Here is a 21,886-nt window from a genome sequence, read left to right on the forward strand (position 1 = left end):
AAATGCCGTCGTCAGATTGTGAGCCACGGCACCAACACCCCTTTATTATCCGTCTGTTCCACGCTCTCTCATTAAATTACTGGCAATCGTGGATTTTATCTGCAGGCAGTAAGGAGAAGCAGCAGCAGCAAATAAATAAATAAAATAAAATAAAATAACAAAAGCGTGATGCATGGCTTCAGGAGCTGGAATTTCAGCCATAAAACCACGTGAAACTGGTCTAAATGTGCTGTTTCGATTTCAAATCAACGACCGATTAGGATAAAGTACAATTAAAATCTATCACCTGTCATATTAAACAGTTGATGGGGAAACTTCTGTTTGCTTCCAGTCAAATCAGTTTATGTGCTTCAAAACCAACCGAAACTGTTCTCACTGGCAGCCTTTAGCTCAAAGACAGGTCACACATTCGCACGTCACTCATACGGCTTCGTGCGTAATTACGCACAAATAGCCAACATGACTATCACGAGCACTGGCGCGCTGTTCATCCAAACCTCTCCACAATGAAAACCTGCCGGTGAAATTTCACTGGGCACCAACTCTCCCTTTCTGGAAGAACGCACCAGCAGAGGGACACAATACATAAACAGTCCAGAGCCTTTTTTTCTTCCTCGGCAGCGACAGACTCCTCCTCTTCCACACGTCCAATTAGTTATTATGGTCCGGCCCTTTAAGACGCAGCAGCGGGTCAGCAAGTAGTGTAGTGTTTCTCTAATTGAACTTCGCCCAATCAACAGTAACTCGTTAGCAGTTGCTTTCTTTTCTCTGCCGCCTCAGACGACTTTTTTTCGCCTTGCAGGGATTCACCCCCTCCAGTCTGTCCCTGCGTAAAGATCTATATGGAGCTTGCGAGAGGAACTGCGAGTGTCTGAGGGGAATACGCTCCGGCTGCCTTCGCAACTACGCCCGAAGCATGGTTCTGGTGGAGCAGAGGAAAACGACGAGCTAAGCCGCTGCTTTCGGTTTTTACTGCCAAAACACCAAAACGCACAAGAAGAACCAAGTTGTGGACGCTTTAAAACAACCACTTGAATGAAATAGTCAACTTTCTGGAAGTGTTTCTTCGGGACTGCGATGACCTCCAGTAAAGACATGAAGGCAGGTTCTGTGTTGCAGTCCAGCGGCGACGAGAGGAGGCGAGCTCCCCTGGATCAGCTGCCGCCTCCGGCCAATTCCAACAAGCCGCTGACGCCGTTCAGCATCGAGGATATCCTGAACAAGCCGTCAGTGAAGAAGTCGGTCGCCAGTATCTGCCCACCGAGGGTGCTGGAGAAAGTGACCGGCACCAACTCCGCTAGAAACGGGATCACCACTCCCTCATCGCCGCTGTGCGCGCTGGAGGAGTTGGCCAGCAAGACATTTAAGGGTCTGGAAGTCAGCGTTATCCAGGCAGCAGAAGGTAATTATTGTTATATTTTAATGCAGTTTGATTGAGTTTATTTACAGAATATCTTAGATCTCGGGTTGTTTCGACAGTGAAGCAGCTAAATGTTCAACGTTACAGCGGCAGCTCGGCACGATGGAGCAGCTAAACCCTCCAAAACTGAGCTGTCAATAAGTCGGTCTGGCTTTGGGGTCGGCTCCATCACGAAATACAGGAAAACACAGACTGAATATCTCACACTGATACTCAGTAAAGTGACGCTAAGAGTTCGTTCTTTTCGGATTGTTCTGAAATAATTCACCGGAAATTTCAAGATGAGTTTTAAGATTTGTCACCATAGTGCATGTTCTGCCATTTGTTGCCATTCCCTAAATACGGTAATCTGTGTTTTAAAAATATTCCATTAGATAAAAAAATAAAAAAATAAATAATTCACGCGGATAAACGGAGTTCAGGCCTTCTTTGCCTGTTTTCTTCCCCTTTAACTCCTTTTTCTGTCTTCTTCTCTCACTCCTCAAAGGTCGGGAGCATGTAAACGCTTTCGGGCAGAGACAGACGTCAAAGAAGAGGAGAAAGTCGCGGACGGCCTTCACCAACCACCAGATTTACGAGCTGGAGAAGAGGTTTTTGTACCAGAAGTATCTCTCTCCGGCCGATCGCGACCAGATCGCGCAGCAGCTGGGCCTCTCGAACGCGCAGGTCATCACCTGGTTCCAGAACCGCCGGGCCAAGCTCAAGCGGGACCTGGAAGAGATGAAGGCTGACGTGGAGTCCCTGAAGAAAATCACGCCACAGGCCCTGCACAACCTCGTCACCGTGGAGGGCGTAGAGGAGTCCCAGCACGGCGGAGGGCACGACGCAAGGTCGCCCAGTATCTCCCCGACCTCTCATGAAGGACACCGGGCCTTCCCACAGTCCCCATCCTCGTCCAGAGACCAAACCACAGATGAATTCTCGGAAGATGACGAAGAGATCGAGGTGGACGACTGACAGCGAGGGGGGAGTCTGGAAAGGGGGCATTTTCGTCCTGAACTTTTGCACGGATATTGACAAAAAGGGGAATTAAAACTATTTCAGGACCGTTTTTTTCACCCTCTTCCACCCTTCCAGTTTTTTAATTTATTATTCGGACTCGTGAAGCCCCTCAAGACTTTTGTTCGAGTTCCACAGCAAAGACTGAGGAATAAAAGGCTTCACACAGACTGTTTTGGTACAGTAGGACTGCAAATCCTGTAGAAGAAATCGATTCACATGCTCACTTTTAAGGAGGGAGAGAAGCCAGTGCAGGTTCTTTTTCATTTCTCATTTCAATTCGCTTTCCTATTTCAAAGGAATCAGATTTACCAAATACTTCCATTTCAACCCTTCGCACCATTTATTCTGCCCATCCCTCCTTAACTGTGATTCTTCTTTTCTGTTAAGGACAAAAGAAGGCGCAGACTGCAAACTCCTGTATATAGGTATATATCAAACACCCTATGCGATAATTTTATTGTAACATTCTATTTAATCAGCATCTATGTAAATAAAGGTTATATGATATTTCAAGAAGCTCGCGGAAAGATGTGTGATTAACTAAAATCTGCGTGATGACGCGCGGCCTTCTGGATATTGTGACAAAACGAGCGGCTGCAATAAAACTCATTTCTAACCAATGATAAAAAATAATAATAATAATAAAAGAATCTGCACGTCGAGGTGCCAAAAGCTCCATCAGACACTGGAGGAATGCAGCACGAATCATGTGATTTTGATCCAGACGTAATAACGCAGGTATTTCCCCCAGAGAGATTACAGAACTATGTGAAATATTCATGAGGAAAATCTGCTCAGTTTGGTTAAAAATCGCCGCCTTTCAGCCGTTTGACCCCCGCTTTCAGGCCTGAAGTGCCGTGACTTCAATTAGCAGTCGTCCGCGGCCTTTCTTCCCATTCTTCTCCCGGGTTTTGAATGCGTCTTGTCACAAGAAGGTCCGGGTCTGCTGCGGTGTAAAGAAAAGCTGCTGCCGCCCCTGCGCCATATGTTTGCCCCCTTTATACGAGTCGTCCTTAACACAACTGGTCGACATGATTGATTAGGTTAACCCGCCTTTGCCTGACTCTTAAACAGCTTCCAGCGAGCCGCGGGTAATAATGGCACACATCTGCCACTCCCGAGTGTGTTTGGAGAGGAGAAAAGTCTGTCATGAATAGCAAATGTGTTGGTGCGAGGAGCCTAATGAATAAAGCTCAATGGGAGGCGGCGAGAATGCGGCGTGCTGCTCGCCATTTGCAGCGGTTTGGTTGCGCGTTCAGGGCCTTTAGCGTGCGTGCGTGCGCGTGTGTGTGTGATGATATCTGCTTTGTGATCAAATGTCATGAATCCTAAAACTTCAGAGGTGATACGTCAAATTTCCTCTCAAACCGCAGTTCTGTTAATTTATTTCATAAGTATGTTTGATGCACAAAAATGCAGCCGAATTAAAAATGTTGACACGTGCATCGTTTCATTTAAAACTGAATAAAACACACATTTTCTTACTTCTTAATGCTGAAAAGCAGCTTTGAATCATTTTTGATGAACGCATTAAGCGGTCAAACTAAACCATCACCCTAATACCACAACAGAACAGGGTGAAATAAATCCATTTCTTTAAATCTATATAAATTATTTCTTTTAAAAAACCACAATATTATAAAATGAGCCTGGGTTCGCGCGATTTGGGGCTCCAGGGTGGTGAAACCGAGCCGACTGGAGCCACAATGGAAGCAATCGGCCGGAATCGCGGAGGTTGAGGAGTCAAGTGGAGCTTTTATTAAGAAGCTTCAGCAGCAGCAGCTTTAAATTAAAGTCAGCAAGCAAATGAAATTATTTAGAACATGAAAACACTCCAGGCCTTTTAACAGGAATTTGTGAATTATATCCATTTTATTTATTAAATCCCCTGTCTCATAATACAATAACACAATCTTTTAACCCCCCCCCCCCCCCCCCCCCCCCCCCAAACAGTAAATCAGTCTTTAAGAATTATTAATTATTTTGGTGTTTACATTTCAGCTTCTGGTAAACGCTGCAGTTTATGTTAATTGGACTATGGATTTAATCATTTCGGTCCCTGAAGCATGGAAACTTTAACCTAAAATGCTCGTTTTTAAGCTTTTCCAAACCTATAAAACGCCATTTTTATCGCACATCACATTTTATTTTCCCATTTCAAATATTAAGAGATGGTGAATTTCTGCCCCCTGAAGAAGGAGAACATGAATTGGACAGGGGCATCTCAGGGGGCATTTTTACTGCTTCAGTGACTGATGTTAGCTTATATATTGTTGGAGGCCCACTTGGATACATATTTGTAGTGTTTTACAGTAGAAATATAAAGCTCAGAGGTAACAGCTGCAATCGGAGCCGGCGATCCTGCAGAAACCGGAATTCCTGAATATTTTGGCCTAAAGGTCAAAGCTTGCGGGGATTATTATTTTTTCAACATATAGGAATACCCTGGGAGGGGGGGCTGGCCTAGGCTTTGTAAAGACTGGCTGGGGAAATAATGTGCGTGTGTGCGCGCGCACTGTATTCTAGTGCATTTTATTCTCCATTTTATTCTTCATTTAGAAAACATGGCCACGGGGCTGTGGGCAATCCAATTAACTCCAATGTCCTCCTAAAGCCTCAGAAATATGTGACGCGATGTTGATGAGGTCTCATAATAATTATATTTAAACAAGTTTCAAGCTTTTCAGTCCGAAACCTCCCGTCTTTATTCCTCAACACATTTAACGTGAAATCCAAACCATATTTATGGAATTCGAGGATCAATTGTATCAAAAAATACAATAACTAGAGGCTTACATTTAGGGGTTTTCCCCTCCTCGGAAGCAGCTACAATTTTCCACAATTAGGGAACTGAACGTATCAAATATAACCGTCCAGGGCAGAACAGCTAACGAAGGCGTCAGCGGAGCTGCAATGGCGCCACCTAGCGTCCACCATATGAACTGCTTCTGCTCCAGACATCAAGCGTTTCTGATGATTTAGTTTGAATGTGAGCAGAAACGGGGCTCATTTTTCAAGCAGTTACACTTTACACTCTGGACAGCAATAATTAAAACTCTTCTGCAATAATTCAGAGCCCAGTTTATCCCACTATGGTCCCAAGTTGAAGCAGCAGGAGGAGATGAGTAGCTCTGACCTCTGCAGCCCTGGAGGGAGATCTTCCATCAGGCCAAAATGCACCACAGTGGAAGTAAGAACAGAGAGTCTGATGGTAAAATGTGCACCATTCACAAAGATCAGACAGGTGAGGAACACGAGTCAGGACACGTGATCAGAGCAAACGGTCCGGAAAACTGCTGCCTGAACCGTTTAAATACCGCAACTTTTTACAGGTACTAGCCTGCAGCTGCCCCCACGGGAGCCCACAGATGCAGAAACCAGGCAGGTCTGCAGCCGCTGACACATGGAGCAGATGTCAGAGCACCAGGATTCGAAGACGAGGCAGAGAATCGGCAATAAAAAACACAGGGAGTGCTTCCTGTCAAGCCACAGCCCGCGGTGCTCATTAGCATGGGAAAACCAACACCATGATGAGCCATTTGGGAAGCCAATCACTTCCAAAATGTTAGTGTTTTTCTATTCTCATGACAAAAATGCTGTTTTTATGACATTTTAAATTTATTTTCTCAAAAATACAAAACAGGGAAAATAAGTATATGTACACAAACACTAGTAAAATAGAATATGTATTGTACAAAATATATACAGCTGTTGATGTGAAAACAAGCCCTATCTGCTCCTTTTGTCCTTGATGGTGTAGTGAAGGACTAATGGCTGAGCCTGTAGAGGAGAGAAACAAAGTCTTAAAAGAGAAACTGAATGCTTGTTTTGCTGGAATTTAAAAGAAATTGTTTCATATAATATATTCCTACATGTTACATCAACTGAAAACAGCTGCAAATGTGCAGCTCCGCCACAGCGAATGGCGTGTGGAGGCACGCACGACAACTGTTGGCACCATTTAACGGTAGCTGTAGCGTACCTTGCCAAACCAGTGAGACAGCCATAATCGCTTCATGGTCATGTGATCAGGCAGCGACTCGTTATTGAACAACATCTGGACCTGTGAGGGGAGCAGGAGGCAACATCTGTGACTGTTTTTAGATGTTAGCACAAGATGGAGAAGACAAGCCACTGAGAACGACGCCGTGTCGCCATGGAAACGGGAAGAAACACACTGTTGATCTGAAAACTTTCAAATTTGAGATCAGATCGGCGGAAATTTCTACTCTGAAACACGAATTGTGAAAATGTCAGGGGTCAAAGGTCGAGGACATGGCAGCACGACTTTGTTCATCTTCCTCCTGTGACGGTGGGATTTTTTAAATCATGAAATATTGCCAGGATTAATTCTACTGGCACTGACTTCATTTTACCGACTTATTTTCTAATTCTCATAATTTATTTACTGAATTTGCTACTGTCAGAATGCATTTCTCCCATTTTTCATTCAATATCTCTGTTGCTTGATGAAGGTTTTGCAAGTAAGAACACTTTAAATTCCACATGTTTTTTTGCTTTAATTCATGTTTTTAATCACACATCTGTCAATACTGAATAAATCACCGCTCATGCTTCATTGATCAACAATGTTCATGTCGAGTTTGGACGACTGACCTGGTTTTTTTCTACGTTGAGACGATGACAGAGGACCTTCCGTAGGTGTCTCACCTCAGCTCGGACAGAACAGCGAACAAACTTCTGCTGCAGGGAAACAACATCAACTCGCTTTAAAGACTTTTGAAGCCGAGAAGAGAACTTTGCTTTTGTTCCGTGTAAACATTCACAAGTCTTTAGAATTTACAGGTTAGACCAAACTTTTCTTCTCTTTCATGTCACCCACGTAACACATTTGTGATTCCTCAGCAACAAAGCCTGAACTAATTCCTGCTAGTTTTCGGTCCCAAACTAATTTTTTCCCCCCTAAATTTCACTTGTGTTTCCCCCCCGAAAAGAGAAAATATTTAAAATCGCAGAAAAAAATACTGAATGTTACCACAGTAAAAACAGGTAAATGGAAGTGAATGTTTGTGATCATGAAGTGAAACCAAATGAATGAGAAACCCACGCTGGTCTGAATCACACTGCTTAGACTGGAATTCGCTTACAGCACCAATGGCGCCATCTACTGACTGGTTAAAGTCACTGCAGCTATGCGTGTGGAAGCCAAAAATAATAAACAGACTTTTGTTAAATGGTTGCTGATTAAATACCTCGAGTTCAAACCAATACTGTTGCATAATGAGAATATCTTGGCTGATTTGACAAGCTTGTTTCAAACAACATTTATATTGTCAGGGTGAAGATAAATTATATATTAAGTGTACTGTGCCAGATGTTGGAAATATGTGCCCAACATTTGAGCCTAATACAGACTAGGATTTTAGCAATGTTAGCCTTGTAGAAGCAAAATGAGACTCATCGGGGGCTCAGTTATCCTGGTTTCTATCAGCTTACTTCAGCAAGTGGAATCAAAGGTGACCTTGAATAACCGATTTCAGTGCCACCCATAAGTTGTGTTAAATTATATTTGCAGCCTGATGTGATCCACCTGTGTGACAGCAACACTGAGAGAACGAGACTGATGCTTTCAATGGAGTCACGAGGACACGGAAATCAAATAAAGAAATAGCTGAACGTGCGGTCTGGGACAACAGAGGTGATTAAAATATTCAAGCCAAAACGCCCGACTCTGGTGTTCAGCCCAGAATGTGACAAACAAATGTGCACGACCTCTGAGCTCTTCACAGCCGGAGGCTCCGGAAACATAGATTACAGCTGACGTACCTGCAAAGTAAGTTTGGTCTTATCTTTCCCAGCCAGAGACGAACTGAAAAGACACGACGACGGTTGTTAAACGCTGTGTTTGCCGAAAGGTTACTGAGATGTCTGACAAATACTGCAAAAATGGCAGGATTCTCACTTTAGCCGCTCCAAGCAGAGAGACACCTGCTCGTCGTATCTGTAGAAATGGGCTTTTGAGTGGTCGAAGCTCGTGTACGGCAAACCTGCAGCATCCGGCAAAGCATCTGGAGAACCAAGAGCAAAAGTTTGCGAATCATCTCTTTGGCATATTTTAGCACCACTTAATGCTGCTGTGTACGCGCTGACAAAACAACATTAAGCCAGGACAGGAGACACATTTCGAGGTTTGCTTTAGTGGAAACGCTTCAGATTCTGACAGAAATTAATAAATAAATGCTCGAGGTTATTTTCTCAGAGGAGCTTCAGCAAATATGAGACATGATGAAAGCAGAGACTCACCGTCCCCAGAAGGCTGCACGACTCGTTCTAAACCACGTGACTGATAAAACTCCTTTATTCTCTTGTCTTCACCTGTTCAGATGTTACACAACAGAAAAAGACTAAAGCCAGCTGATCAGGCCAACGGGACTCTATAGATCTCTCTTAACCACTTTTAGACTGACTGCAACAATATAAGAGGACGTACTTTCTTGTAGTCCTGGTACCAGTTTGTAGACGATGTCCTGCATCACTCGATCCAGTTTGAGGTTAAGTAAAGGCTGCGTTTCGTGAATTTTGATGTTGCACATTGGACAATACTTGCTTGTTTGCAGGTATTTCACAATGCAACTTTTACAAACTATAAAACAGGAACAAATTAGAGTTGAAGAGGAGGTATTTTACACACGCAGCGCATCATTTTAACTAACGGATCAAACTCACAAGTGTGCAAACACTCTGTAATCGTGGTGGCGTCGATGAAGTAACCTGCACAAAGGTAGCAGACGATGTGTTCGTTAAGGTCCTTGATCTTAATCTTCACCTCCTCCTGTTGGGGACAAATGAAGCAAATCTTTAGCCGAAGCTTTAAAAAATATTTAAACTAAAAAAAAAAGTTGTGAAAGCATTCTTAATATACAGGAACACTATCTTTTCTTTACACCAAAAAGACTCAAAGTAATAAAATGTCCCCACAGTCATCATAATGAAAGACACTCAGATTATTGTTCAGAAAAATGCTGGCATGCAGTCAACAGGGCAGATGTCCTTCAGAATCTGCCAGAAAATATATAAAAGACATATAAACGCCTGTCCTGACCTCGGACTGACCTCTCAATTTATATTATACCAGGGATATTTGATATTTTTGGTTATACCATCAAAATCGAACCCCTTCCTCTGTGATCGGGACGCACGGACCGACAGTCCAGGACGGTCCAGGATGGTCCGGGACGGTCCAGGACGGTCCGGGACGGTCCACAGCAGCGGACATAACGGACCGCGCATCGCTTGAACAAGTAAACTTCCGGTTAAAGTACCAAACAGAGCTGAGTGTGGGTCTTTGAGCTAGCCGAAAGAACAGGTTCTCGGCATTACTGGCACACGCTGCTTCGCTGCATGTGTAGAACAACCCGAGTGGACCCCCACCGCGCACGCACGCTGAAACGGGGACCTTCCTTCGCAGCGCCTCGACTCCGCTCTCCTCTTCTCTCCATCAGCGCCGCGGAGACGACAACGATCCGCGTCTATCGCGCCTGTTCACCGGGCCTCCGGTGCCCAGCGGCCGCCTCTGTGCTGTTATACCTGTGCTCATGAGCTCACCACACACCGATACCCACCTCATTTCTCAGTGGGTCCAATTTGTAGACGGACTGGAGTTGATTTCGTAGCCGCATCGCTATGGCCATCGGACCTTGTTCCGCCATCTTTGGGAATTATGCTTACTTCCGGGTAAAGCGGAAGTGTCCTTTTCAACAGGAGGCGGGCAACACCAAAATAAAGGTAAATAAATTAATACATTTTATAAATGCTACTATAAAAGTACAAAACACGACTGGTATATTCTGCTTCAGTCGGGTTTATTTACTATTATACATACAGTATATTTACACTAAATAATGTAGAAAGATCAATACTTTCCATAATTTTGTTACATTTATTATTTACATGATAATTTCTATATTTGAAGATATCACAGATAGACCCTTATTAATTATTATTATTATTATTATTTGTTGATATAATTATGGTTATTTTGCTATTAAATAACAATTAAAAATGTGCGCGGACTACGGTGATCTCTTTTCAAACTAATTATCTTAGTAGACTAAGCATTCTTATAATATTAGTATACTAATTATATTAGTTTGCTCTTTGAGTTACCATCATTCTTATGATGAGTCTTATTTCGTTTAGCATAGAAATAAATCAACACGTATAAATACAACTAAACGGGCCTAAATTAAAATACGGATCGATACATAAAGGAAAAATGGTAGGTACTGTCTGACACCAAATTTACGTTTCGATTCAGTTTAAATCAAATATTTCACTTGAGCAGACTTATTAACTTTAACCAACAGGGGGCGCTGTAGCCACACATTTTAGGCTGAAGTGCCAGTCAATTTAATATTATTTTTGTTGTTTGTTTATTTGTTTCATGTTTTTGTAGCACAGCGATGCTTTGTCTACACATATTTTCAAACTTTGTCATAATTACATCCTAATAATGGTTATTATCTCAACCATATTTTAATTTTTATTTGCAAACTCATTTATTTCGAGCTTTTATGTTCAATGATTGCATAGCACCCTGCAGGTAAGTTAGTCCTCGCATTCTAGCTATGTGCGCAACATGTCGGAAAAGTGCTCAGACAGAATATAAAAGGTTTTGAAACTAAATGCAAAGTGTGTGAAAAACCGTATTACACCACAATCTTCAACAACAACTGAACGGACCCTGTCACACATCCAGGCCTGTATGCAGCCCCTATAAGCAGTGTGGAGGGTCGTCTTCATGCACCGTTGCACACAGTCTCATGTGCTCTGGGGAATTATGTCAGACGACCTGGTATCGAGCCCACAAATGTTTACTGAGCAATATAGCAGCAGAACATAATTAATAACCTCAAGAAATACTTTTGAAATACAAAGAATAAATATGCACTCTACAGCTATTACCTGTTGCAATAACTACATCTGTTCAATTAACCTTAAAATCGATTTTTTCATTGAAACTAAACTTATTCAGCATAACTAATCTTAGAATTGTGACCCTTTTTACTGGAGGAGCACTTGAAAGTGAAGTGTTTGAACCCTGCATGCACTCTCCTGCATGCTGTTTGTGGGTTGAATAAGTACTTCTTTTTACCTCCCTCAACAACAACCGCTGAGGGTCTCTTTGTACAATAAAAAGGTAGCCGATGATGGTCGCCCCGAGCTGGTCTGTGCTAATGCGAAGTATAATGTCGGAATCACGCAGAGTGTGTGGCCTCGGCACGGCTGAGATTATCTTGCGGTGTGTGTACAAGCTAAACTTTGGTATTTATTCAAGCTGCTGTGGTTTCACATGTGGCAGAGCCGAGGTTCAGATCTATTCGTGTTCCCCTAAATTCACTCACAATCACCTAATTATAAAACAACTGTGAGGGAAAACTAGGCAAAGGAATGATGTATTATCGGTTGTGGCTGCCTCTGAATTAGCTCTACCCTGTCTCAACAGGTTGTCCCAATGGTATTACATGTGGAGGTCTACTTGATCCCTCCCAGAGGGCTTCCAACTATTGGACCACCCAAAAGCTGCCGTCCTACACAAAGACTCACCCTTCATTCATTCTTTTGTAAGTTCTATGTTCCACAGAATGACTGTCAAGTTTGTGTTGTTCGTTCGACCTCGGTGAGTGTAGCCCCTGAAATAACTGACTGGAATGCCTCTCTGAACTGATCTGATTGGTCGGTCCGGAGGCCACTCTTTGATTACAGACACTCAGAGCTGTGTAATGTCTGAAAATTCCACGAAACCTTTGGAAAATTGCTGATTTTTATCTCGGGGAGAATTTGTCACACTGTTGAAATAAGACCGGAACAGAAGCGCACGCCAACGAGGCTAAAATCAGGAACTAGATCAAATAAAACATAATACATGCAGGCAGCCTGGTGGAGTTTGAGGAGACGCTGATCAGTCTGGCTTCATTGCACCTCTACAGACGGGCCTTTTGTCCCCTACTGTCTGCCACTTCCGCCTATGTAACGTCTTATCTGCCAGGCCCGCCAGGTCACTGCTTATCTGATTGACGGGGCTTTGACTCCACGCAACATTCAAATACCCTGAGGGCCTGCAGGCGTAGGAGGATCACAGCACAGTGAAGTTCAGAGGACAAGAGCTGCCCAAGAGGCCGAGAAGATCAAGAGTGATCCACACGTCCATTCCTTCGTCATGTCAGAAACACAGACGAAGAAGCTTCTTCCACGTGTCCACACATCTGTTCATCGCTGCAGCCGATCAACCCCCCCCCCAATGAGGGGAAAGCAATGTTGGTGCCATCGGCAATAAAAATGTCGACCAAAGTATTTTCTACATTCACTGTTGTCACAAGCATTTGAATTTAGAAACTAAAAAAGGCCAATTAAAGAAGTTAACACTGTTAAATATAATCAAATAACAAAAGTGGAAGTTGAGTAAAGCTAAAAGAGGATTGGGGCATTTATGAGAGGATGTGATCTTAATCATCGACATTAAACCTTAAAAGCGCAAAGACCTCCAAATTCTGTAACTGTAATAAATAAAACACTTCATCAATAAATAAAAGCCTGCGTGATGAAACTGCAGGTCTCTGGATCCATGGAACCCTCGCTGCCAATAGAGACCCCATTCACCTCAGCTCTGGACATCCTGTGCCAAAAACCAAACACACAACGACCCAGCTATAGAATCAATGTCCCGCCGTGCCAAGAAATAGGCCCCTCGTCCCTCCACTCTCTCTCCCCCTCTGTCAGTGTCTCTCTTTCTTTCTCTCTCCCTCAGAGCAATCAGAGCATGCAGGGGTGGACTGCAGCTTTTGTCTCCTTTGCTCCAGCAATTGGCCACCAAGTGGCAAGCTAATGACGAGAGCTTTCTTGGAGTGGCTCCAGAGCAGTGCAGCTTTGCAGCCCGCTTGATGGGCGAGGGCATAATGAATGATGTAGGGCAAGCCCTCCGGCCCCCACCTGGCACAAGAGCCAAACTCCCAGTATCACCATCTGAATAATGTGGACAGCTGGACAAAAACACACGCAGCAGATCGTCCCTCAGCGATGAAAAAGATGACTTGTTGGTGGCCACATCTCACCCGGCAGCGTAAAAGAACATAAATATACGGGACACCGTTATGTATATCACTGCACACGGAGCCGGGAGGGAACGCTGCACAGATGTGAGGGCGGCTCTAATCAAACGTGCTTTGCTCCAGCTGAACGCTTCATTTTGGGCTATAACGTATGTGCGGAGCCGGACGCTTTACAGCTGTTTTCACGTTCAAGTGTAAAGTTTCTGTGAGGTCACTCAGACCCTGATTTAAGACGCAGTCCTACGAGGACAATTTGTAACATCTAGAATAATTTGGAAGTGAAACCTGGTCCAATGTTCATGGTTTCCACAACACACACCCTGTGTGTGTGTATGAAGTGAAGTTTTCCAGTGAAATACGGGAGGAAGCTTGTGGCAGACGTCAATTTAACTCATTTAACTGAAATGATGCCAGTTTTTGATGCACAAACAATTTGCATGAATGAAACAGAATGAGCTTTGATGCATTTATTCTTTTAGATTTGTGCAACAATAATCATTTCCACGTTAATAAAGCAATTTAAAGTCATGAACTTGTGCCAGGCTCTTTTAAAAAAAAAAGATACACTTTAATCGCATTAAAATGGCTTCATGATTCCTTTATGATCCCATAAAAGCTGCACCTTCATTGCGATGGAATATAAATGGTCAAATCAAAAGAATTTTATTTTGTTGTTAAAACCGTAAAATTTATGAGTGAGTTCATTAATGCTCATCAGACAAAAGAGGTCATATAAAGGTTCATTAAAAGTGTTTGTTGTGTTTGTCTGCAGCAGCTGCATCCAAGTGAACTCGGAGCAAAAATTCCCTGCTTTTAATTCAAAGAACGTGAATTCCGGGGAGAATTTCTCCCCTTTCGGTTGACGCTCGAGAATCCCGTTGGGCTCCTTGTTGGAGTGAATCAAGCTTTAGTGATACAGTTGATCCTTATCGAGCGTTGCTGCATGCCTATTTTACACCCAAGTAAACATGTAAATAAAGAAAGCGGTCCAAGCGCACGGCTCCAGCACTTGTTTTGACTTTTGCCGGTGATAAAACCAAAGGCCTTTCACTTCGCTCCTTTTCTGTGACGCCTGAGCTTCAGTTCTCAGCCCAGATAAGCTCAAGGACAAATAATGAATGGAAGATGCTGAGACGGGACAAGTTTTCCTACAAGTGCAATTTGGCCAGTGGCTGCAGGAAAATAAAGCTCCGTATTAAATCGCATTAAAGGGACACAATAGAGCTTTGTCAGTCTTCAACTGAATTTTCATTACTCACGTGTGCGTGCGGCTTTGTAGAGGGTGTATCTGTGTGCTTAGGCATGTGTGCATAGAGCGTGCACGCCGATACACACACAGCTCCGTCATCCATGATAACTCGCAAGTATCCGGGTTATCTCGGGATTATCTGGGGACTTCATGGTATCGGGGTATCGTGTTTGAACCCTTTTAATTGCAAACCAATGAAAAGTCATTGAAATTCCTGGTAATTAAGAGAATGATATCTAAATAAGGTAAAGAATATATAAAAGTAAATCTGAAACTGCCTTTAAGGAAATGCACAGATGTTTGTTCGGAACTGGGTTAAAATAAAATCGCATATTTTAGTTCCTCCAAATGTTCCTACAGACAACAGAGGTGGAACAGGACACCTCCTACCTCTCTCTCTCTCTCTCCCCCTCTCTCTCTCTGACACACACCCACATCCATGCAAAGATAAGATGATTTGATGCATGCGCTCACAAAAAGAAGCAAATTATGGTATTTACAATATCAGGGTATGGTTGCATAACAAGAGATTGCGGCATCTCCTGAAATAAATTGCGATAAGCAGTAAAATTCCTCCATATCTCCAATTTCCAAAGTTTTTTCCCTCAGCCCATGCTATTCCCAGCTCATCCTGCATAACGCCGATCTGTCTTTAAAATCTAAGAGTCTCGAGCCGGAGAGGACACACTCGCTCCTGCAGCCTGCCTCTATCTGCTGGGTAAGCAGAAGGACACGCTTGATTATCCCGCAGCCATCTTATCTTCATGGGCGTTTAAGAGAATAAGGGTGACGGGATAACAGAAGTCAGCCGGGAGGAAACTTTGCTGGAAGGATGCAGGTGAGGCGAAAGTCGCCGGTCCAGGAGTTTTTAAATCAACCGCCCCTAATAACATCCTGCTGTAGTTTAAGTGTAAATGGACACAAAGGTGCGACCCATCATATCAAACGGTTCTGTAATTATTGCAATGATGGCGTCATCATTGCCCTTCTGGGTTTAATAACACTGGCGTGACCTTGAACTTGACTCCTCCCTCGACCCCTGTAGAGAGCAGCCTTCAGAGAGGGCAGGCGTGAGACGTTGATGCCACACCGCATCACCTTTGGCTTTAGATTTAGTTGATAATGGAGTGTATTACGCTTTAATTACGCATACATCTGGCAGATATTGCATAAACCTAAATGTAATGAAGCTCAATGTGTGTGTGTTCTTCGTATGTCGTTACAAAGATTTAAAGTTTCACGGTTTGTTTTTTTAATCATGAAAAGCTTTAAGCTCCGTGATGCATCATATCGATTATTGTCTTCATTCCAACCATTTCGACCGACGAGTGACTTGAACAAAGGTCTGGCAACATCCAGAAAAAGGCACATCAAAGCAGGACGCCATTGCTTCATAGACGCGTGTGTGTGTGCGCGTGTGTGTGTGAGAGAGAGAGAGAGATAATGCCAAACCTTTGATGCTGTGGAGTGATTTGGTTGGGGAATTATGGTTGGTTATTTCCCTGCTCTAAAGAGCTCTGATGAGGACCCTGAAGAGGAGGCCCTTATTGCCTGCACTTACTGTGTCAATAATGGAATTGTTTTGGAGACTTCACCTCCGTCTCATCTTCCAGTCTCGCATGCAGGCGGTCTTTCATCTGTCTCTGCCATCTTCTGCCGTAGCGTGCAACTGCTGAGATCACCTCGGCGCGACGCCACCTCTGGGAGGAAGCAGACCTACCGTATCAGCGCGAGTCGTCTTGATGACGCTTGCTCACTCTCACTGATCTAAAGATCGACTCGCCTGTTTGAGATAATTGTGCAGGGAAACGGCAGCGATGGTGCATGTGATGGGCATTTTTAAGCATGCTACAGGAAGCAACTGCACAGATAAACACAGATAAATGAATGAAATAAAGGATTATGGTATGAAGACTGAATACAGATCAGATCATTGAGTCGTCAAGGATCGGGTAGCTCTTCTCTGGCCACTTGCAAAACCTTTTCTGGGAAAATGTCCCCACAATCTGGTCTCAGAGGAGACAGAGATCCAGAATAGGGACTATTTAATGAGCAGTAAAAAGGTGCAGGCAGTGACTAAATAATTGGACTTGCGGCTGATTGTTAAGAGGAGGTCGGTCACCAGAGTCATTAGGATTTATCTTTCAGACACCGTGTATATCCTCACCGAATTTCACCACAATCCATCCAGCATTTGTTGAGACGTTTCCCAGATGTATCAATCTTTCCATGATGTCGGAGGAAAAGTCTGGAGATCATCAAAGTCCGTCTCGTGTCTCAACAGAATCTAATGGAAATCCATCAGATGCTTGTCGAGACGCTTTAACTAAGTGGACGAAGCAGGATTTTCATTTTACGACTGTGTTTTCTCCAAATGATAAAGGGCTTGCTGTTAATTTTTGAAAAATTAAATGAACACATGAAGCCAAACTCACATTTGAAGGTTCAATTTAAAGTGAAATGTTGTTTTTATGTCATATTAATAAAATAACATCTCTAATTGGCTCAAACTAGCCCCGTCAGTCATTACAATTAAAGAAATTGCAGGACCATCTGCCAGTTCTTGAGTGATTACAGGAAATCAAAGGCTAAGTGGTGCCAGATCAAAGCAACGGCGCTGGTGTGTAATCCTGGCATGTTACAAATCTCTTGTAATCTGATTACTGCATTCCACCACTGTTTGACATCTATTTACTGTATAAAAAGAAACGCTGCCATCAATTATGAGCCTGTTAGTGCTTTTGTTTACCTTTGCCAAGCCCTGAGTGCTGCGAGCCGCTCCGTGGAATATAGATCTCCCCCCTCCCCTGTTTGCTCGCTGCTTCGGCTTGGGGGTCGTCTGGCTGCTCCCTCATCTGATGTGGACTGAGAGATTAAGGGGGGATCCAGTTTGGCGGCTCTGGCTTTTTATGTTTGTTCCCTGTTGACGTGTGGAAACTGGTGTTGCTGCCCATCACCTGCCTGCAGGGCAGGTTTATAGGGTGCTAATAAATAAGTTATAACACTTTAAACAGTCTATCGCGTGCAGGGGGAATAATCCAGTCATCTTTCCAAGTCCCATTTATACAGAGTCAACTATTTTTGCACTAAGTTCACCTTTCGTTTGGACATGTGATTAGTTGGGAAGACGTCCGGCTAACCTGGAGTTTTACTCCCTTTTATCTGTTTGTAGCAGACAAATCTCTTGTCCCACCACAAAGACCACAAATTCAATTAAGGGGCTTTTAAAAGAATTTGTTGTCAACATCTGAATTGCAACCATATAATCTCAACATCTGGCATCTGACCATCTCGCCTCTGAGCATTGCAGCCCTTCTTCTGTGTGTCTTTGGACAATTACAAACAAACTTCCTTGATCTGATTTAAAACAGAGCTCACCACACACGTAAAACAAAAAAAGATGCCGACATCAGAGATGCGGTCGAGACTCACCTGGAGTCACAGCGAATGTATCGACGCTCATATGCCTGGGCGCCACTCCAGCTGGTTATGGTGTCGAGTGGTCACATTTCCCGCCCCAAATGGACAATTTATGAGTGAGAGCCTCTCATTGTGCGTTAAGGGGGGCAGATCAAAGATGGGATATGATTAAAGGGAATGTGAAATATGCTCTAGCTAGCATGGGAATAAATGAATAAATGATGTTTGCTGATCAAACATGGGATTTTGTAACTAAATCTTGTTTCCCCGATAATGACTTTACCCAAATGAATTCTATTTTTATAAAAGTCAGTTTCTAGCTATCTGTGCCTGTCTACTTATCACTGGACTGCATCTCTGCTAAACTGCTTCCAAACCACCAGAAACTCGTATAATTCGGTAATAATAATCAGTGATTGCTTCCCCTCCTTTCAGGAGCTGTGATGTGCTCACTCGCTCCCTAGAGAAATTATCCAAAGCATATTTAAAATGCTAATATCAAAACAATTACTGAGTCAAATTGCAACCACCTGCATCTTTAAACTTTAGCCTGGTTTTGCGTCAGTGGTTAAAAAAAAAAAAAAAGCCAAATGAACGTGACCTTATTTCTCTTTCATGTACATTAACACTTTTTGTAGATCAAAGGGAAATGAGTTCTTTGCTTTGTCAGAAGCGTCATGTCATGTGAGAATGTGAAGGGGAGCATGTTTAACGCAGTTTCGTCGGTTTTAAAAAGTCACTCATTCCAGCTCACTCAGGTCTTCAGAATTTTCATCTTTACTTGAACTCTACTGTTCCACGTTCAAACACAGAATAAAACCTGCTGGCGTGAAGACAGCCTTGAGAAATTGGAATCTTTTGATACGAGTGGAAGACAATTTCCTTTTCACCATTGATCAAACTGCCCCCGGTCAGATCGGATCTTTTATATGTTGCGCTAAAATTGACGTGAAGTGCAGTTTAAGAGGCAGCGTGTGAGGCCAACGTGTGTGCTCCCTGCAGCGCCCAGTCACGTGGACGCTCACGTGCGTTCCCTTTCACCGTTTTCAAATCTTCTGATGATATTAAGGGCTTAAACTCGTCCATGTCTATTTTTCCAGAGTCCTCCAGTCAAGTCCTCAGCATTTTGAAACATTTAGGAGGAATGATGAGATCCATCCATCCTGTGTTTTCATTTAAATGGTCCCAATCATCCTCTCCTCACCTCCTGACCCGTCCTGTCACACCGTCTACATGACTACCAGTTTATTAGAGGCTGTGGTCCTGGTGCACTTCCAGCTCTGTGGGACATCTCCTGGTAATCTGTTATTCATTTTGTAAAAAAGGAGTTTCTCATGCTTCGTGACCTGTGATTAGGGATTGCTCATCTCTAATTTCATGCCTGGGGTTGGAGTTGATCACATCCTAAATTAGTGCTCTTTACAGTAAGAAGGACACTCACGCATCCTTTTATCAATTAAATACAAACCTGGCTTCATTCCTCTTTAATCAAAGATCCATAATCAGCACTCCCGCTGTGGGACCTTTGATAAGACGGAGGAGTCAGTACCCACAGAATCAAAGAGATCTCCTCAGGTTGTGTTGAGTCACTCGTAGGTGGTCTAATCGCTTCAGACTCATCCTCACTGGCATTTGTTTTCCTAGGCTGACTTCACTGGAGTCTGACACACAGACGCGGATGTGGTGCTGTTGACCCAAGAAGACAAATCAGAAAAGCCTTCAGGCTTCAGCCTGCCCGACCAAAGAGATGAGGTCACTCCGCAGAACCTCATTTTCCCTCAAAATTGCACCTCTGATCAGTGCAGAGTTTCCTGCAACAATTACAGTGACCCCTAAATCTGAGGAGGACGAAAAGCACAAAGACCACTTCGTTCGCGTCAAGCAGGACATGTCGTGCAGAGTTTTATGCCCATTTGAGGACTTTATTCTGAGCATATTTACTCGTGAGCAGCTAGTACGTGCAAATAATTGCAGATAAAGATGAAGCCGTCTGGTGTTCATCAGAATACCAACAGATGTTACGGAGGGCGACTTATACCTACGTCCAACTGACTTTAGCTAGATATTGGCTATAAATTAGCATCAGCGTACTGCATTTCTTCTGGGTCAGACTGCTACATGTATGGTTCAAATGTGTATATTATATATACATATATAATATATATTATATCTCATTTGTATATTATCTTCAGGATAAGTGGAAAAAGTCATTTCCAAAGACTTCGCCCCACTTTTCTATAAAATCTACACGTAAGGATATGCATTACAGCACACACACACACACACACACACTCTGCACCAGGCGTCATGGAGGTCAGATACAGGACAGATATGAAACTGGGCAGAGGGTTGTAGTTTTAAAAAGTTACCCAATCAAATATCTCAACATTTTCTGTCAACATACTCCCCAAACGTGTGTGTTTTAGTTTCTGGGACTGGATATATTGACAAATATTGGTATGAAATTGGTTGCCAATGCCCATTTCCCATAAAAGATTAACAAGACTCAACAAAAAGCAACATTTCTCTTTTCTGTTTATGAGCACGCAGCTATGAAAACATTCTGTGAATCATTGCGCTCATATTCTTTTTAAAAAAGGCAACATTTTCACACAGAAATCCATTTCAGAAATACTGATTTACTGACTTTCTGGCTCTCAAATTAGCTGCTAGTACAAGCTAATTTCTCTGACAGACACAATTTTCATCAGTGTTTATGACAATCACTCTGTTTTTGTTAAACTTGTACTGAATTAATGAGCAAGTGTCACAGCACCCAGTTCTGGTTTACAGAAATATATGATTTTTAGACCCGAGTACAAGGTGATTTGGCAATGAACAAACTTGATTCATCTCCAAAACACGGGGCCCCTCCAAGTTTGAGCTGGAAACTCTTATAATTCATTGATGCTGCTCCAGGCCAAACGGCTCCCACTTGAGTCAGTATGATCTACGAGTGTCCGTGAGCCCCAGACACACGTAAATGTACACCAAGCTAATTGGTGCCGCACCAGTCAGGGGTTTTAAATCAGCCGTTATATCACTTGTTGGTCCTCGGTGGAGGGAGAGAGAGAAGAGAAACACCTTTTGAGCTTTGTTTTTATATCTGTTGGCCAAGTTTGACCTTTGAGCTCCTGCAGCCTCCCTGATCTTTGTATACTTTTACATAATACTCTTAAAACTTCATAGAAAAAACAAAAAAACCTTGCTGTATTTCTATGAGCAAAGGATCAACATGAGTTCTGTGGGTGAGCATTGTCCCCCAGTTAACCTTTGACCCATGTTGTTTCCCAGTTAGCAACTCAAATGTAATAAAAACCTGGAATGACCCATGAGGCTGTCAGAAGTTTTCCAATTACCGTAAACCAAACAAGGCTGGTTTGAAATCACCATTTTGTGTAAATTCTTGTGCAAAATGCTTCAAGTGTCAAGTCATTCAACAAAAATCACATCGACTCAGCACACAAGTGCTCTTGGACACGTTCAATACAGTAATGTTTCCAATCAACATCCAGGACACTGTTTTTCATTTCAGTGTTTGTTTAAAGTACGTGATTGATCCCCGTCCTGCTGATGTTGGACTTCAACAGCCTGAATAGTTCAAACCGTTAAACACAGTAATGTGTCACTACGCCCATTTTATTATTAAAATCCCACAGTTTTCAGTCATTTTTTCCTCATATCCTAGTTCTGCTTCGGGATTCTGCAACCGTCCAGCATCTCAGT

At 43.1% G+C, this 21,886-nt stretch overlaps 2 protein-coding genes and 1 long non-coding RNA gene across 4 annotated transcripts; 1 reads left to right on the plus strand and 2 right to left on the minus strand.

Moving 5' to 3' along the window:
* The first annotated feature begins 497 nt into the window (after positions 1–497).
* On the plus strand, positions 498–3,865 carry lbx2 (ladybird homeobox 2). The gene is made up of 2 exons (XM_003970659.3): positions 498–1,402; positions 1,908–3,865. Exons 1-2 carry the CDS (start codon positions 1,078–1,080, stop codon positions 2,375–2,377), a joined length of 795 nt encoding a protein of 264 aa, XP_003970708.1. The 5' UTR covers positions 498–1,077; the 3' UTR covers positions 2,378–3,865.
* Positions 3,866–6,021: 2,156 nt separating this feature from the next.
* On the minus strand, positions 6,022–10,139 carry pcgf1 (polycomb group ring finger 1). 2 transcript variants are annotated; one of them, XM_011610990.2, is made up of 9 exons: positions 10,006–10,139; positions 9,110–9,215; positions 8,874–9,026; positions 8,687–8,758; positions 8,346–8,451; positions 8,210–8,252; positions 7,040–7,123; positions 6,405–6,485; positions 6,022–6,202 (listed from the first exon to the last, which is right to left on the minus strand). In XM_011610990.2, the coding sequence occupies exons 1-9, from the start codon at positions 10,090–10,092 to the stop codon at positions 6,152–6,154; spliced, it is 783 nt and encodes a 260-aa protein (XP_011609292.1). In that variant the 5' UTR covers positions 10,093–10,139; the 3' UTR covers positions 6,022–6,151. The 2 variants fall into 2 exon arrangements, with proteins under 2 accessions (XP_011609292.1, XP_003970709.1); XM_003970660.3 differs by having other exon boundaries at positions 7,040–7,126.
* Positions 10,140–14,619: 4,480 nt separating this feature from the next.
* Positions 14,620–16,476, minus strand: LOC115252380 (uncharacterized). Its single transcript, XR_003890816.1, has 3 exons — positions 16,302–16,476; positions 14,751–14,917; positions 14,620–14,663 (listed from the first exon to the last, which is right to left on the minus strand). It is a non-coding gene; the product is annotated as an uncharacterized lncRNA (long non-coding RNA).
* Between the last annotated feature and the right edge of the window lie 5,410 nt (positions 16,477–21,886).

This window comes from Takifugu rubripes, chromosome 14, assembly GCF_901000725.2.
Source record: "Takifugu rubripes chromosome 14, fTakRub1.2, whole genome shotgun sequence".
Taxonomy (NCBI): Eukaryota; Metazoa; Chordata; class Actinopteri; order Tetraodontiformes; family Tetraodontidae; genus Takifugu; species Takifugu rubripes.